The 17,740-nt window shown below is 36.1% G+C and overlaps 1 protein-coding gene across 1 annotated transcript in view; it reads right to left on the bottom strand.

Moving 5' to 3' along the window:
- The window catches only part of COL25A1 (collagen type XXV alpha 1 chain), a 483,537-nt gene that overhangs the window by 65,934 nt on the left and 399,863 nt on the right, over positions 1 to 17,740 (bottom strand). The window contains exons 13-17 of the mRNA XM_007452167.1: positions 14,624 to 14,677; positions 12,645 to 12,671; positions 9,927 to 9,971; positions 2,556 to 2,588; positions 2,090 to 2,125 (exon numbers count right to left, since the gene is read on the bottom strand). Coding sequence (XP_007452229.1) covers positions 2,090 to 2,125; positions 2,556 to 2,588; positions 9,927 to 9,971; positions 12,645 to 12,671; positions 14,624 to 14,677 — 195 coding nt within the window. The remainder of the gene's footprint in view (positions 1 to 2,089; positions 2,126 to 2,555; positions 2,589 to 9,926; positions 9,972 to 12,644; positions 12,672 to 14,623; positions 14,678 to 17,740) is intronic.

Here is a 17,740-nt window from a genome sequence, read left to right as displayed (position 1 = left end):
CCCTCTCCTCCTGAATCTATAAAAGAAAAAAAACTATAATTAAATCATTCCCTATTATGAATGTTACTCTAAATAACAAACTTTCATACCGCAAAATACCAGACAGTGGACCAATCAATGCACTTTATTTCTGGCAGGATATCCTCTACTTTTCTGGGAATGTCCCTAATGCAGGAGCTTAAGTACCCATGAACCCACAACAAAGTTCTGCAATGGTGAGAAAAATGTCGTGGAAGATTCCTTGAATGGATTCTGTACTCAGTTCTGTTTGTCATTTTCCAATCTAAGCAACCAGCAAGAATGGAAACACTCTACTTTTAAATCAGTGTTGGGGTAAGTATTGCCAAATCCAGATATTAGACAAGGAAGTCATAAATATTGTGGGAAAGTGAGATTGCGTCAACGGGTAGAATCTGGCCTAAATATTAATGAAAAAGATACTGCTCTTTTCAGGGCACATTTTCATTCAGATGGGTTGTAATATTCATACACATATTCATTCAGGCACATATTTGTTCAGGTAGAATCCACTTCTCTCAATATAATTTAAAACAGGTTTTTAATTAAATACAAAGAAAAGCCAATGTTTCCATATGTAAACCTATGAACTTCCAGAAATGAATCTAAAATGTATTTTTAAATAATCATGATAAAGCAATATTTTATTAACCAATTGTCTTCCACTCTGAAAACAGTGGAAACTATATGAAATTATAGCAGACTTTTGTTTTTTGAAAAGACATAACAGTTTTGCAGACAATTCTTTTAACTTATCACAGTTTTGGAGAGCAGTTTAAATTTAGCTTTTAATTTTTAAAGACTGAGGGACTTAAAATGAGATCATCTGAGAAAATTAGATGCTCTTTCAAACCAAAGCAGGCCATGGATCTCTGTGATATCACTAATTTCAAATTTCTTACATAAAGAATCATTAGGAAATCTTAGGCACTGAACAGCAAAATTTGCAGAGTTATGCTGGGCTCTTTGGAAAAGTCTCAACTTTACCTGAAATTGGGTCTAATGAATCATTACTCTTAGATTCTTAATTTCAAGAAAATCTATTTTTAAATTAGGGAAATGTTACAAGAATGTGAAAGACCTTCTCAAAAAACACTTTAATCTGAAGTGTTTAAACAAAGCAGTGATCCTCTCAATAACTTCAAGAATGTGGGAATATTTTTTTATGTTATGTTCTAAGGTTCCAAACTACTACAATGGGATTTATTCTCTCTTTCTCTTTATACTAATGAGGTATATTCTATGTTTCTATTCATATTTTTTTTCTATAACATTAGCTACTCCTAGACAAAGGCAGAGTCATGATTTCAGAGATTTAACATAATGTGGAATTCACGTTTACTTGTTAGCCACATCTGTTATCTAAAAATCTAAAATCTGCACTGGGCATTGATATCCAGATGCTCAGACGATAAACTACGAACAGTCGTTTCCTGCTTCAGACTCAAATGAGAATAAACATATTCATTGCATGTCCTCTAATTTATCACTTTAGTGAAGCACAAATGATAAAAAAATTTAACGTTAGATTGGTTAAAGTGGTTTGGCTACTGTCTCCAATTAAAATTTAGTTCATGAACAAACCTCTTTTACAACATAGCATTCACTGCTTAGGTAGATATTATTCACATAAAAAAATTATCAGCGGGGAAGTATTTGAAATGAGAGGAAAGGAATATAATTCTAAAAGAACTGTCCATCATTCCCTATTGAGACAGTTTAGTAAATATTCATTTCTTCTCATAAAAGATAGAAACATGCAGAGTATCTTTAAACATGCAGGATAGGTTGTTGGCATTCCAACCCAGCAGATATTTGTTAGTCTCAAACAGCTCAGTATATGCTGACTTTAGTTCACAAAGCATCCTTTTACACATGCAGATTATGTTTGTACTTTTACTATGGTCAGCATCAACCCTTTTAAAATGAAAAACACTCAAAAACACTCTGCATATAAGGCATGAAAACGGCATCATTTTCAGTAATTGTTCTCATATTATACAGTGATAGCAGACATAATCAAATGGTGACTATAAGACAGTACAAAGAACACACCAGAATAGGGATTTACCTTTTGCCCTGGACGACCAGATTCTCCGGGCTCTCCCTGGTCAAAGAAAACCAAAGATTAAAAAGGGCAGTCTTACAAGAATTTTCCAAAATCCTTAGGCCCTTGGACACTTTCAGCCTCCCCGATGACACATGCATTTCATTCACTTTATTCTGTTGTTCTACATCCTACCAGACATACGAACATTTTTTTTTTTTTTTTGCTGTAAATATACCTAAAGCTCACATACAAATCCACATTTCCATAAAAACCAATCAGAAAGGGAAGAAAAGGCAAGACCTCTTGCTTAAGCCTTTATCAGAGATTTCTAGCAGATACTCCGTGTTGTGTCTAGAAGCTGATTATTGCAGTAGTATAGGAACAGAGTTAGAACCATCAAAGTTGGTAAAAGGGAAGGGAAACAAGAGACTTATAAAAGTCAAAGCTGTAACTCCTGGGGTACAAACACTTGCAAGGCTATAGTTACCTTAATTCCTGCAGCGGACGATCCAGCGTCACCCTAAAATGAAACCCGTGAGAGATTATTCTACAAGTGATGGGAATAGGAAACACACAAACACATAGAGAGCTGTTATCTACAGGAGCACCTAAGGAAACCCCATGACTAATGGGCCAAACTATGCTCCCTAAGATTTTGTATCAATATGGCTAAGATGTCAGTAATTTCCAAGATAAACAATATACTTTCTAAAAACATGGGTTTACTTTGCAAAATACATAAGGACTACATTCCTTGAAATAAATATAAATATATAAATATGGATCTCTTCCCTTGATACAGTGCTAAAATTGTAATCTAAAGCAATATATTAGTGGATCTGGAATTTCAGTTTTCTTTATTTCAGGAATTTATTAATGTCACTGGCTATCATTTACTAGGAGTTCCCTCACCCTTTCGGTCTTCAGAAAGTCAGGGTTCAACAGATGAAGTCAAAAGGTTAATGATGTTGAGTTGGAAAAAGCCATGCCGCCGGTCAGTTTGCTTTCCTCATGAAGCACCGTCACCGTTATGACCAGCACGTTTTTTTCTAGCTCTACACTTATTTCATTGTAACGCAGTCACCGGAAAGTTACAGGATGATGGATGACTTGTGGGTGACAGGGACACAAGGAAGATCTGAGAGAAAGTCTTGAGATAGAATCTGGTTTTCTGAAAGGCATTGTATTCCATCCGGATTTCACCGAGTGTGACTACATTCTTAAGGCAAATGTGCTCTAAATACACAGGTAGGGGCTAACAGGAGAGAGGACGGAGGGTGACTGCTTATTTCTGACACGAGGTCAGACAAGGGCCTAGATTTTCCAGTTCCTTCTAGTCCTCTGTTCCATAAACATGCTACAAGGAAAATAAAAGGGAGAAAACGTAGTCATTTGAGAAAACAGAAACAGCCACAAGGAGGACGGCACATCCTGGGGTTTCCTCAGCTGTCCTATCTGTGCAAGGGCTCACAGAGCTCTAGGGGGTCTACTTTCTCGTTCTAGGTTTAGAGAGCTGCTCATCAATCTCATTTAGAGACGGAGATAAACCTCAGGCCTCTACACATGAGGTACCTGCCCCTCTCCCTCAGTTTCTCTCTCTTCTCCCCACAGCTGGCAGTTCTCTTTGTTCAGGTCTTAAGTGGCTTTGCCTCAACCCCTCACTGAACAACCTAGACACATGCCCCTCACATCCACATCTCACTCTGCAGCATCTGTTCAAGTCCTGCAAGCTCACTGCATATGGATTATGTATATATGTTTTCTGCCTATTCTTTGCTTGTCCCTCCATTAGATGATCAGCCACATGTGGGCAGGTTCAGTGTCTATTTTTATTCAGTGTCTGAATAAAATATGTTGGATACATATATGGTGAATAAATGAACAAATCTCAGAAAGAATATTTTCAGCAGGTCAGCAGTAAAGAATAAAAAAAAAAAAAAACCTTTAGGAAGAAAAAAATGCTTAAGAAGGAGGAGAAAATAATAAATTAACTTATTTGAGGAAACATACGAGTTTCTTTGACATCTGTAATTGCTACTACTCTAGGAAAAATTAAAACATGACAAAACATATAGAACAGGATACCAAATACTGTCTTATTGTAAAATGATACTGGTTTCTTTTCCCCGTCACTAATAATCAATTGAGTTCCGAATGGGCAGTGAAATAAATGTGGCTAACAAAATAATACTTATTTCTGTTTCCACTAAATCAAGTCTGTCTGAAAGCCATCAACACCAATGAATCAGTATTTTGCACAATGAGACCTTTGTATTCATAAAAGCAATTTTGACTTTTCTAAGCCCCCTTTTTCATCTTATTTATACCTCACAAGACTCCCAAGAGATAGGGCAGATATTACTATTTTTACTCAATAGATGAGGAAATTGAAGCAACTTGAGCCTAAGTGAATTTTGGACTTCCTGAATTCTATTGCCATGTTCTTTTTATTGGAATAAGAAAAGAATTATTGGTTTATCTCATTTTGGCAACAGGGCACAATGGTTGTAGTAAACTTATAAATAAAAGGAAGTTGCTTGTATTAACTGTAGTTTAAACACTTTTTTTTTCCAGTGTTTTAATGGAAAGTGACTGGATAATCCACTAACGAGAATAAGGACTAGATTTAGTTCTCAGAGAGAGTGGATGGGAAGGAAAGGACAGTTTCCTGGAAGCCTGATTTATTTGTGGAAACTGGAGCAGTTTCACTTGATGGACATCTATGGCTGATATATCAACTTTCTTTTCAAAAATTAGAACTGTGAAATCTCAAGGAATTTTTATAACTTTTAAGTGGCAAGGCAATTGCTGGAAGACATTCCTAAGTTAAACATTTTAAAGGATAATGCTGCAAGTAGTGAAAATAAAAGTCAGTGTTTATAATCCTCATTCCTCTAAAAGTGAAAATGAATACAGGATTAAAGTAGGAAAAAAACCCCAACTGTGTCTCTCTAAGTATACCCTTAGCTTCACAAATCAGTTGGTTTGAAAATAAAAGTTTCCACAGGGTAAATCATAAAGCAAAAAATACTTTGAGAAGATACTTGAGGTAAAATGAATTTGACTTTGCTATTGACCATTCAAGTACAGAGTTTTTGTTTTTGGCTGTGATTATTTTCAAGCACAACATCTGATATGTAATTATATGTATGTGTTACTAAAGTCTATGTGGATAAAGTGAATGTGGTGATATTTCTGTCAGTCATTAATTCATTCAATAAATATTTATTGAGCATCGATTACGTGCCAACCATGTTCTGGAGGCAGGGATACTAGGAGCTAGGGCGATAAAGTGAACAATGCTGTTTCAAACCCTGCCCTTGTCATGTGCTTACGATATAGTCACCCTTCCATATCCCTGGGTTCTGCATCTGCAGATTCACCCAACCTTGGACTAAAAATCTTTTGAGAAAAAAAATCCTGAAAATTCCAAAGAGCAAAACTTAAATTTCTGTGTGCCTGGCAACTGTTTACATAGTATTCGGTATCATAAGTAATCTAGAGAAGCTTTATAGTAAAGCTGACCCTTAAACAACACAGGCTTGAACTGCAAAGGTCCACTTATATGTGGATTTTTTTTCAACAGTAAGTATTACAGTACCACATGATCTGCAGTTGGTTGAATTCGGCGGATGGGGAACCACGATATGGAGAAAACGGGGATGTGAAGGAACCATGTATAAGGAGGGCCTTTTGTAAATTATACCCTGATTTCAACTGGCAGAGTCTCAGCACTCCTAAGGGTCAATTGAATATGGGAGCATGCACATAGGTTATATGCAAATACTAGCCCATTTTATATCAGGGACATGCTAGGATTTTGGTACTTGCAGGGATCCTGGAACCAATCTCCTGGAGATACCGAAGGACTACTGTAATCATTTGTATATATGTATATAGTATATATGTACACAAATATATGTATTCAAAAACATTATTGATTGAATGCATAAAAGATACTTTCTTTTTCTTTCTTTCCACGTACAAAGAAGTCTGGGATAGGAAGAAATTGTCATGTTGGGAAATTTTGTGTCACCCACGGAAGACATGATAAACAAATGCATGGTATAGGAAAAAGTTCTACCATTCAACGAAAATAAGAAGCAGGTGAAAGTAAAAAAAAAAAAAAATTTTTTTTAAGGTTTTTCATTCAATAAATATTTGTTATCTTCCTATTACATGCCAGGAAATTGGATTGGTGTTGGGAATAGAACAGTTTGGTAACTTACAGTTTTTTGTTTGTTTATTTGTTTGTTTTTTCTTTTCCAGTGAGCTGGATGCCCAATTAAACAAGGAATTACAATAAATTGTGATAAGGGTTATGAAAGGGATCATAGAGAGTGCTCTGGGAGCACATAGAGGGTAACAGAGACAGTCCATGGGAGACTGAAAGGCTGCCCCAGGGAAATGACTTAATAAATTCAGGTCTCAGTAGACAGGAATAGGATGAGAACGTGAGGAGGTGGAGGTGGACAGAGAAGAGTATTCTAAGCTAAGGGAAGCATCATATGTGCTAAATTGGAGAAGGCCCTATGCCCAAAAGAAAAGCCTTCCCATGTGATCTTAAGAAAAGGCAATTTGGTGGGTGGCTCCAAATATGGGTGTTGCTTCTGAAAAGGCTCTGAGGATGCAAATCAAAGATGCTCTGCAGGTGTAAAGTAAGAAGGCAGGTTATTTATAGAAATGGAGATTGGGGGAGAAAAGAAAAATGAAGACACTGACAGGCAATACCAAGAAAGTGAAGCTTCCTGCTATATTTAAAACGGATAACCAACGAGGACCTACTATAGAGCACAGGGAACTCTGTTCAATGTTATGTGGCAGCCTGGATGGGAGGGGAGTCTGGGGGAGAATGGATACATGTATAAGTATGGCTGAGTCACTTTGCTGTGCACCTGAAACTATCACAACATTGTTAATTGGTTATACTGCAATATAAAATTTAAAAGTTTAAAAAAAATGCTCAGAAAAAAAACAAGGAAGAATGTGAAATTTCTAAATGAACAGATAAGGTTGTGAATAATAGAGTGGCATGATGGAACCATTCAGTGGTCTGCACCAACACTTACTTTCAAGTGCTGGGATAATAGATAAGAAATGCATTTCTACATTAGTTGGTGGGATTAACACTCCAAAGAGCAGAACATAACCTTCCCGTAGTAACTCCACACATGATTAAAATCAGTCTTTGGCAGGTCATTCTTAATTCTAGAGTTCATCGTAGCTTCTGGCCACAGAGAAAACCCAGCCCAGAGGTTTTTACAGTCCCACAGCATTTCCAGATGACCAGTCTGGAAAGGCTTAGATTGCTTTACCATCCAAAAGCACCTAGTTGGATCACAAGGAAAAAAATCCTATTAAAGTGAATCGCCAATGACGTAATTTACTACATCAATGGCAGAAAAGAAGCATTTTTTGATTTTACATCTCCAACTTGGTAAATGATGAATGAGTTTCACATACTGAACCCAAAGGCCATGAGAAGAGTGTTTCTAACATGCTGGAAACAAATTATGTGACAGAAGTAGGAAATGTTTAAAAAACACATCAAAAATTATATTCCAATTACAGCATTCTTGGGGATGAATGCTACAGGTCAGATTACCTATTATATGTTACAGATTCCTATTTACAATCCCCTGTTTAGACTCACTGAAAATTTATAGAAATGATTTCTGTTTTAACTGAAGCATTTCTCCAACTTAATTTCAGTTGACTAATAAAACTTTTTGATAAAAAAGAAAAATAACCAATCTAGTGGATTTCCATTTCCATGTGGTAAGAAAGCTGACATTTATTGAGAGTTTACTATGTGTGAGTCAGCATGGTAAATGATTTGCATTAATATAAAAAATAAGAAACGTATTCCTTTGAGATGAATTTAGCTTTTACAAAGAAAAAAAAGTTGCTTTACTATTGCAATATTAAATTTTAAAAATGTGTGATTAAAGAAACTATTGGCCTACATTCAAAAAATTAAGCTCTAAAAATACATATTCTAAAGATTAAAATTCTCTACATAAATCCACATGGGCGTAGCTCAGACTTGGCATAAATGGTTTTCACTTGGAGAAACTGCTCTCTGTTTAGAAGATTTCCTTTCTTTAAACAGAGGTTGGCAACTATAGCCCAAGGGCCAAATCCAGCTAGCCACCTGTTTTTGTGTGGCCCAAGAGCTAAGAGTGGTTTTCACATTTTTAACGGTTAACAAAATTATAAAAAGAATAATATTTCATGACATTTGAAAACCACATGAAATTAAAATTTCAGTGTCCAGAAATAAAGTTTTATTGGAATAGAGCCACTCTCATATGTATACATATTGTCTACGGCTGCTGTCATGCTACGATGACAGAGTTGAGTAGTTGTGACAGACGCCATATGGCCCACAAAACCTAAAATATTTATTTTCTGGCCCTTTACAGGAAAAGTTTGCTGACCCCTGCTTTTAAGCAAACACAACAAAGGTAAATAAAATATCTATGTTTATATACCTAGGGTTTTTAATTTTGACTTCAAGAAGTCATAGAGGTATATCACTGGTCCCATTAGTATTAAACATACTCATGTCATGGTGGATTGCAGCATGATACTTAAATCTGACAGTTAAATAAAATGGGTTTACAGCAGTGGTTCTCAATGAGGGATGATTTTGTTCCCCAGTGGACAATTGGCAACCTCTGGAGAGAGTGTTGGTTGTCACAACTCGGAGATTCTACTGGCATCCGCTGGGCAGAGGCCAGGAACGAGGCTAGACATCTGACAGCTCCCTCAAGAAGGATTATCCAGCCCAAAATGTCAGCAGTGCAGAGGCTGAGAAACCCTGGACTACAAGAAACTGAGAGTCCACTCTAATTTCTAGACTACCTCTTGAATACAAACACAGTTGCTACTCGGTGACATTCATTTATTCCTACCATTAATTTCTCCCTACCACCCATGCCATATTTATATTAATATTTATAAGAATGAGGAAGACAAATTTCTCTTTACTTTATGGGTACGTTTTTATGACTAACAATTGTCCATCTGTACCGTAATAATTTTCAAAGTAGAGTATTCTTATTCTCAACTACAAGCCTAAATGAATCATTCTTTGTTTCATCAATTAGCCTGATTTAAATTAAATCTGACTATTCCATTTTTAGTTTCTTAAAAGATCTTTTTCTTAATTCTTAACATATAGCACAAATGAAATAAAAATTTCCTTCCTATGTCAGAGATGTGTGTGAAGTAAGAATCCAAGCAAAAACTTCGATAGACTGAGGAAATAAAGACAGGAGGTAGGAAGATGAACAAAAGACCACCGCAATATAAGTGCTAATAATGGTTTAAAGGCCAAAAAAGAAAAAAAAAAAAAAAAAGACAATACAAAGGCTGACAAAATATCTGGATCTAGTAGATTTCAAGTTGAGACAAATTTTCAAGACTGCATGAGAGGCTCTAATCAACCGACTTCAGCTTATTATCAAACTCTTACATCCCCTCCCAATCCTCTGCAATCTTCCTCTATCCTAAAATTGGGACAAATGGAATCACTTTAGGAACTCTATTTTTATATCTCTGTGTATAAAGGGAGTGTTCCATTTACACATAAATAGTGGTGTTTTTTTTTTTTTGTCTTGAAAGTCATATTACTAGAAACCCAATTACGCATTTTCTAGAATTTTTGACATAGCATTTTACTTTTAAAATATTTAAATTTGTAGCTAGGAGCTGATGGAATAATCACCTTTTATACATTAAATATTTAAAAGATTTCTAATTGTGTAGAATTATCTCTGATCTCCCATTTTCATGTACATGAAATAATATTCTTGCTTATACACATACTCTTTCACATTTCGCAACACTGTACCTTTTCACCTGTATCACCTTTGGGGCCATTCTCTCCAGCATCTCCCTAGGAGGGGAAAAAAGCAATACATGTAAAATATATTGGTGACATTCAGCAAAGAGTACTTTTCATTATTTTAAGTTTCCTTTCATAGGCACTATATATTAAAATCTGTTGTAAAAGTTCTACAGAGCTAATGTACTTTACTTGACCAGCTGCCTGATATCAACTAGTCCAAATAAATTTTACTGCAATGAACATGGCTAAATAGTTTTAAACTACTCCACGATAATAACAGAAAGTAATTTCTCTGACTTCTAATAGCTTATTCTGGCACTAATAGCTTATTCTGGCCACCTTAACTCTTTCTCTTTTCTCTGCTCAAAGAGTCACTCTAACAAAGGCTTTCTCCTGACTCCCTCAATATGCCGTGTGCCTTACCCTTTCTGTCTCCTTCTTTGTCCCACTCCTGCCACCTGGAGTCCTGCCTTCTCCTTTCCCTTCAATCTGTGAATTCTACGCATCTCAAATCTCCAGGCCCTCAAAGTGCATGACCCAGCCCTCAAAACTGCTGCACTGAACATTGAGTTATCTGGGCCTAAGTGTTTTGCATTTGAGAAATAAATGTTTTATATCTTATTATAAAATTAAAAAAAATTATAGTAAAATAAATTGGGGAGTTTATGCTTCCTTTGTTATTTTTGAGAGCTCCTATGCCTAGTCCCTCACTGATATCTTTCTACCCACAAGCAGTGCTTTAGGAAAAAAGTCATTTGTTTATTATCCATGCTTTGCTTTCTTAAATTCTAAATTCTTTAAGTCTTATAGAATGCTCTAGTGGAAACATCATGAATTTTGGAGCCAGAGAGTTCGAGCCCAGGTCCAGGCCCTACTGGGCAAATGAAATTCTCTTTACATCAAATTTCTCATGTGCAATGTAAGGGCAAGAATATTTTATGGGGTTATAAGAAATAAACAATTACTGTGTCTAAAGCAACTGGGACAGTATCTGACACATCATAAGCTGTTAATGATAATCATTGGCAATAACAATGCATTATTGTTCACACATTCCGTAAGCTGGAATACCCTTCTGTCCAGCTGCGTAAGAGGTCACTCTTCTATCATTTAAAATTTTCCGTAAAATAAGAGAGAAGCTACTGATAATGGTTTCCCTGGGAGAAGGAGGGGTGGCGAACGAGAGAGAGTTTAATCTTTTCTCTTCACTTTCTTTTCTTGTTTCAAATAAGCATGAGGCTATCCTGCTTGGGCATTCTTTTATGGTGACGGGGACAGCACAGCAGCCTGGGAGCCTGAGCAGCTTTATCTGATGAGTCCCTGGAATGGTGCTGGCACTGCTCCTTTTCCCTCCTTAATTTCTACACAAAAGGGTCATCTGATGACTAATTCATTTCAGGTTAATTACCATGAACTGGTTGGAAGCCAAATAAATATACTGATCATAAGTTATGGGGGATCTTTGATAGGCAGCTCATTAGCACACTTTCTAAAATTGCTTGGAAATCCCTTTATTAAATAACAAAACAAACAAAACAAACTTTCTTATTAGGAAAACTGGTTCAGAGTGGCCGTGAAGTGAAGGGTTTGACTGAGTTGCCTCTCTGCTCTGCTCTCCTGCCATTTAAATAAATGTCTTTTTATTTATGTTTTACAAGAATACAGTTGTAAACTACAGCTCAAAAATACAGTTACGTTCATGAAGCTTGCTGGATCTGTAGATGTCCTTCTTTGGGGATTAGCGGTGATGATACTGAATTGTCAGAAAGATCCTATCACTTATGAAGGGCATCATGTGGTATCTTGGTAGTTGCCTGAAGAGATGGCATACTTCTCAAACACTGGTAAAGGACATAGCATGAGAACTCCCCCAAAGCAGTAAGGAAGGATGTTTGTCTAAGAGAAATTTAACATATGCACTCTGCTGCTCCTTTGGCTTCTCTTTTTGGGTTTTATGGGAATTCTTTTTGGGACAACTTTCCGTGTACTTGCTGCAGATAAACATCTGTATCCCTTTAACCTACTGACCTAAGAATTAGTAGAGAGAGAGACGGATGCTTTAAGAAAGTACTGGAGTAGCATTAGCAAATAGGTAGAACAGAAATTTTGCAGGCCTAGGGATTTTTGAAAGTCATTTAAAAGCCTGACATAGAATGTTTAAACTTGCACCCTTGTCCTCCATTTCTTTAAATCTTTTTTACCCAAACTTCTATACATATATAAGAATTACACTATTTTCTCCTTCCACTAATTAGCAGTTTGGAAAAACAGTGGTCGTTATATCTATCTACATCTACATAACTAAGCATACCTTGTTTTATTGTGCTTTGCTTTATTGTGCTTCAAAGATACTACTGCATTCTCTACAGATTGAAGATTTGTCGCAACCACGTGTCAAGCGAGTCTAAGGGTGCCATTTTTCTAACAGCATCATTTTTCGATTAAGGCAGGCATGTTGTGTTTTAGACATAATGCTATTGAACACTTAACTGACTACAGTATAGTGTAAACGTAACTTTTATATGCGCTGGGAAACCAAAAAATTCGTGTGATTCATTTTATTGCAATGTTCACTTTATTGCAGTGATCTGGAACAGAGCCTGCAATATCTCCAAGGTATGCTTGTATACCTGTATCTGTCTATCCAACCACACATAAATACAGTTCAGTTTGGTACCTCTTTGGGGGGAAAAAAAAAAAAATCAGCAGAATCATTCTCACCTTTTCTCCTCGTTCTCCAGGTTGTCCCTGGGCAAAAGAACAAAGATTGAGTGACGTATTAAATTATAAAACACCTAATCAATGAACACTAAACAAAATCAGATATTGAACATACTATTAATAGATAAATTATACGTGACTTTTTCTATTTTGGCAATATATAGTTGCTATATAAAAACAAAAGGTTAAGACGAGTTTCCTGGAGCACTGAGTATGGATATCAATAGCAAATATAATTTTAATTCTTTGCTTTCGAGGACTAAAGAAAGATATTTAAGATGATCAGCCAAAACCCGGCTTTTAGGGCACTAAGGAGAAAAACGTCGTGGCAATTCAACGTCTCAAGAGGCTTCTGAGATTATGACGCTTTATTCTGCTCAAACTCAGACTCAGTAAGGTGAGTTTATTTACTTACATCCTTCAATGAAATCTTCCATTCAAAGCAGCCCCTGGTGCACGGATTATTTCAGGGGTCAGAGTACCAGTGTAGTTCTCTAATCTGTCTTCCCCTGATGTGACTAAGGCCTGAACTTGGACCCCTTCACAATGTCATGAACTCTCTTCAATCTGTTGTTAACCACTATGTTCCAAATTAGGTGCACTTTAGGAGGCATTAGTTTTTTCAGAAAAGATACTATATTGGGGCAGACTCTAAGTGAGTTTAGGAGAGATGTCTTTACTCAAAATGATGACCATGACAGTACACGGACTAAAATGCAAAATTGTGTTCTGAAAAGAATTTCATTTTCACTTTACCCAGGAGGGGACAGGGGACAGAGTCAGAGAGTAAATCTAAAGCAAATCACACACATTATGATAATATTCCTCTTAAGAAAAGCTTGAGAAAGTGTTGCAATAAGATCAGACTACTTTAAAAATTATTTTTAAGGTGGTTGTTGTGTTTTTAAAAATTATAATTCACTCAAGAAGTCTGTTTGAAGGCAACACTCTTTTCACTCCCTGAAACTCCGCCTGACCCTTTGGCTTTTTGAATTTCTGGTTACCTTTCACTGCTCAGCAGCCATCCTGATGGTTGCTAGGCAACAGAAGAATAGTACTGAGAACATGCATTAAGCATTAACTCCTATCACTTGGCTTTTTAGCATGGAGCAAGAGAGGGAAGAAGACAGGAAAATGGCTGTAGTCTCAGAAGGAATATTTTCTTTCCTCTCCTGCAGGACAAAAGACAGGTCTATAAATTTTAGGTCTGTCCTAGGCGCCTGTCAATAGCAATGTGATCTGTAAAATCAGCTGACAAGCATCTGTGGGTATGGATACACACCAGCACAGCTGATGGGATTAGACATTAGTTTTGTACTTCAAGGGATGGTCACTCATCAAAGGACTTGGGATTTGTCTGCCTATTTGGTTTAAACTAAACTGTCACCAATCTTTTTATATTTAAGATTAATTTGTTCTTCAAAAACAAAGGAAATTTGGAACCCCAAAAAAACCTCTATTACATTTTTTCCCTACTTAGTAATTCAGACTACATCCATTTTTAAATTTCAACCATGCCACATTTTTATTATGCTCTTCATTTGATTAACTGGTTAGGCTGTGTAAGTCTTGGAGGTGGCCAAATCCTGAGGAAAAGTCACAGTGGCACTGTGAACATCTTTAGTACATCTTGTAAAAATTATGCAAATGTTGGCAGTATGGACATGGCCTATGTTGTAATATGTTCATTAAGTGGTAAAATGACAAAGTCACATTTGAAACACAGGCTTTCTCATGTTATTTAAGTATCCCAGAAATAAAAATTTAGACATATCCTACACTGTTTCTCTGCATTTTTAATGCTAATCACAAACATCACTTATTCTTTAGGTTACAAAGTTTTATACTATAGTGTATTATATTATTGACAAAAAATTCCATCCAAGTAAAACCAGTGGGATATAAAGAAAGTGTAACAGCTTACAATCTCATGAAAACTCATGCCTCAAGTGATTCTGCTTGGTTTTCTTTGTACTAACCTTTGGTCCTGGTATTCCATTCTGTCCTACTGCTCCAGGCAACCCGGGTTCACCCTCAAAATAAAAAATAGATACTACTAAATAAAACAGACAAAATCAACACATTATATAGCTCATTAGAGGATATAACCATCCAATGATGCTCAAGAAGTACATAGTATGTTAGACTAGTTACACAAGTTAGCTTGTTTGGTCCAAAATTCTATGTGCTAGGGACCGAGGATACAAGAGGGCTAATTTCCTTGTGTTGAGTCTTTTCTCCACTGAGAAAGTGAAAGCAAATTACCAATGGAAATGAATATCTAGCATGATGCTAGGTACATATAGCTAGGTATATGCTAGGTACAATATTTGTTGAATGAGTAAAAGACATCTGAAAATTTAAGACTTTCTTGGTGGAGAACTTTCAAGTGATTCATCAGCTCAGGAAAATAGAGACTAAATCATTCTATTTATTAGACTTAAGCAAATGAGCGCCTCCAAACCTAAATCTTGAAGAATATACACACCTTTGAACATCTACTTAACTCATTTAGACACATTTGACACAAAAGTAAAAATGGCTTTGATTTCTCTTTCCAGTTTCACCGTAAATATAATTAAACATTAGGAGTTGTGGTTTTCATTGTCATATTGAGTGATAGGCATTTGAGAAAAAGATGATGGCTATTAGCTAGAAGGATTTTCCATTTCAGAAAGATGATGATGTATATCAATCTTTCTAGACTCTGAACCAGCAATTGTTTTCCAAAGCGGAAGTCCCTTGCGCTCAGAAGCAAAGGAAAGATATTCTGCATGACGACTGTAGTTAACAATTCTGTATGGTATATTTGAAAGTTGTTAAGAGAGTAGATCTTAAAATTTCTTATCACAAGGAAAAAAAAATTGTAACTATATGAGATGATGGATGTTAACCAAACTTATTGTGGTAATCATTTCACAGTATATACATGTATCAAACCATTATGTTGTACACCTAAAACTAATTCAATGTCATGTGTCCAATGTATCTCAGTAAAATTGGGAGAAGAAAGAAAGTGTAGCTTTTAATACTTCCGTGTAGCTCAAACTTAGAGCAACTAGAATTTCATTTTCATTTAAAAACATTCCCAAAGCCATTTATTATGTGCTTCAAATTCTCGGCAAGTTTCTTTCCCCTGAGGGTTAAAAAGTTGCTACTTAGGGGCTTCCCTGGTGGCGCAGTAGTTGAGGGTCCGCCTGCCGATGCGGGGGGTGCAGGTTCATGCCCCGGTCCGGGAGGATCCCGAGTGCCGGCGAGCGGCTGGGCCAGTGGGCCGTGGCCGCTGGGCCTACGCGTCTGGAGCCTGTGCTCCGCGGCGGGAGGGGCCACGGCAGTGAGAGGCCCGCGCACCGGAAAAAAAAAAAAAAAAAAAGTTGCTACTTAGTTGATTAAAAAAAATTGACTTTATTTTTTAGAGCAGTTTCAGGCTAACGGCAAACCTAGTTGATTTTTTAAGAATGTTTTCTAGGTTGTCTGGAGGGCAGAAATTGTGCCATTTTAGTATTTGTGCTCTCACCTTCAAGAACACTTACATTAGTAAAACAGCAACATTTCTTAAGTTCCAGTAGCTTTATATTCATTAACTCACTTAATTCTCACAAATTTCTATAAGGTAAGTACTATCTTTATCTATATTTAATAGATGAAGAAACTAAGGCACAGAGAGGTAAAGTAATTTTTCCAGATTTACACAACTCTGCCTTAAGAGGTTGTGCTTTTAGTACAATGATGCATTGCTGAATGAATGAATGCATCTAGAAACTGGGAGAGTTGATGAAGAATATTTCTATCCTTATTATCATTTGGTTTATACTCCCCATTTATAAATGACCTTCCAGAATGTATACAGACCTGAATTAAATGTAACTTCTATAAAGATGATTTTTGTTCACCTACCAGATAAACTAAGCAATGTGAAGTTAATAGTGCCTTTCTAGAAGAGCAAAAAATGTTTTTCTCTTATACTGGATTATTGTAATTGCTAAAGTCTTAACTCATGGAAGAAATTCTGCTTCCTATATAAAGTTACACTATAATCATTTGCTCTTTCCTCGATAAAATAGCAAAAATGTTGACTTACAATAACGATGGCTATTATAAGAAAATTTTGATAAGCCATTTGTACATAACCAAGGGTAAGAACTCCAATGGAAATTGAATACACCCTGAAAGAGGACTGTCATTTACTATGCAACCAGAAAAAGAGTTATCGAGTCTGCTTTCTTCAAAAAACTTACACCAGGAGGCACTAATATCGTACGTAACTCATGGTTTAATGCAGACGAGATGCTGCCAGGGAACAATACAAACTTTGTTTAGACTTTCAAAGAATAGCTATGGTAGCCAGAATTATTTATTTTTTTTAAATGGTTAAGCCCCTGGAACCAGACAAAATACATGCTGAGATTTTGAAGCAAGGAAGACAAATGTTGCTTAGGTATCTGCACAACATCCTTCTTAAAATATGAACATCGAGGGACTAAAACTTGATCCTTTTTTTCCCTTTGATTTTATATTTTGTTAAAATAATCTTTTAATGTAAAAGGAAACAAAAAATTGCACCCATAATCCCATCACTCTATCATAACTGTTTTCATTTTGTCCTGTTTCCTTCTAGTCGTTTAAATTTATGCTTACATATTTCAAGCAAATGTAAGCTTATTACATAGTTGGACGTTCCGATTTTTATTATTTTATACCACACGTTTGTTTTTACACGGTATTTGTGATTGTCTTGTGAATAGTTTATCATCTATCAAAGTCAGGTGTGATCATTTGTTCAAGCTGTCCCAAACTGTTGAATACTTAGGTTGTTTCCAATTTTTGCTATTAAAGGTAAATTAAAATAAACATCTATGTAAATATTTCTAAGTTGCTTTCCAAAAGGGATCTGAGATTTATCTGCTTTTCTAGGTACCCACTCTGTTACTTTTTCACAACTTCATCAGCATTGGATATCACAATTTTAATTACTTTTGTGGCAATTTTATTTTTTTAAGTTGATTAATTTATTTATTTTTGGCTGCATTGGGTCTTCGTTGCTGCGCGCAGGCTTTCTCTACTTGCGGTGAGCGGGGGCTACTCTTTGTTGCGGT

Source organism: Lipotes vexillifer, unplaced genomic scaffold (assembly GCF_000442215.2).
Source record: "Lipotes vexillifer unplaced genomic scaffold, Lipotes_vexillifer_v1.1 scaffold22, whole genome shotgun sequence".
Lineage (NCBI taxonomy): Eukaryota > Metazoa > Chordata > Mammalia > Artiodactyla > Lipotidae > Lipotes > Lipotes vexillifer.
Note: the sequence above shows the minus strand (reverse complement) of the source record. Positions and strands in the feature narration are given on the sequence as shown.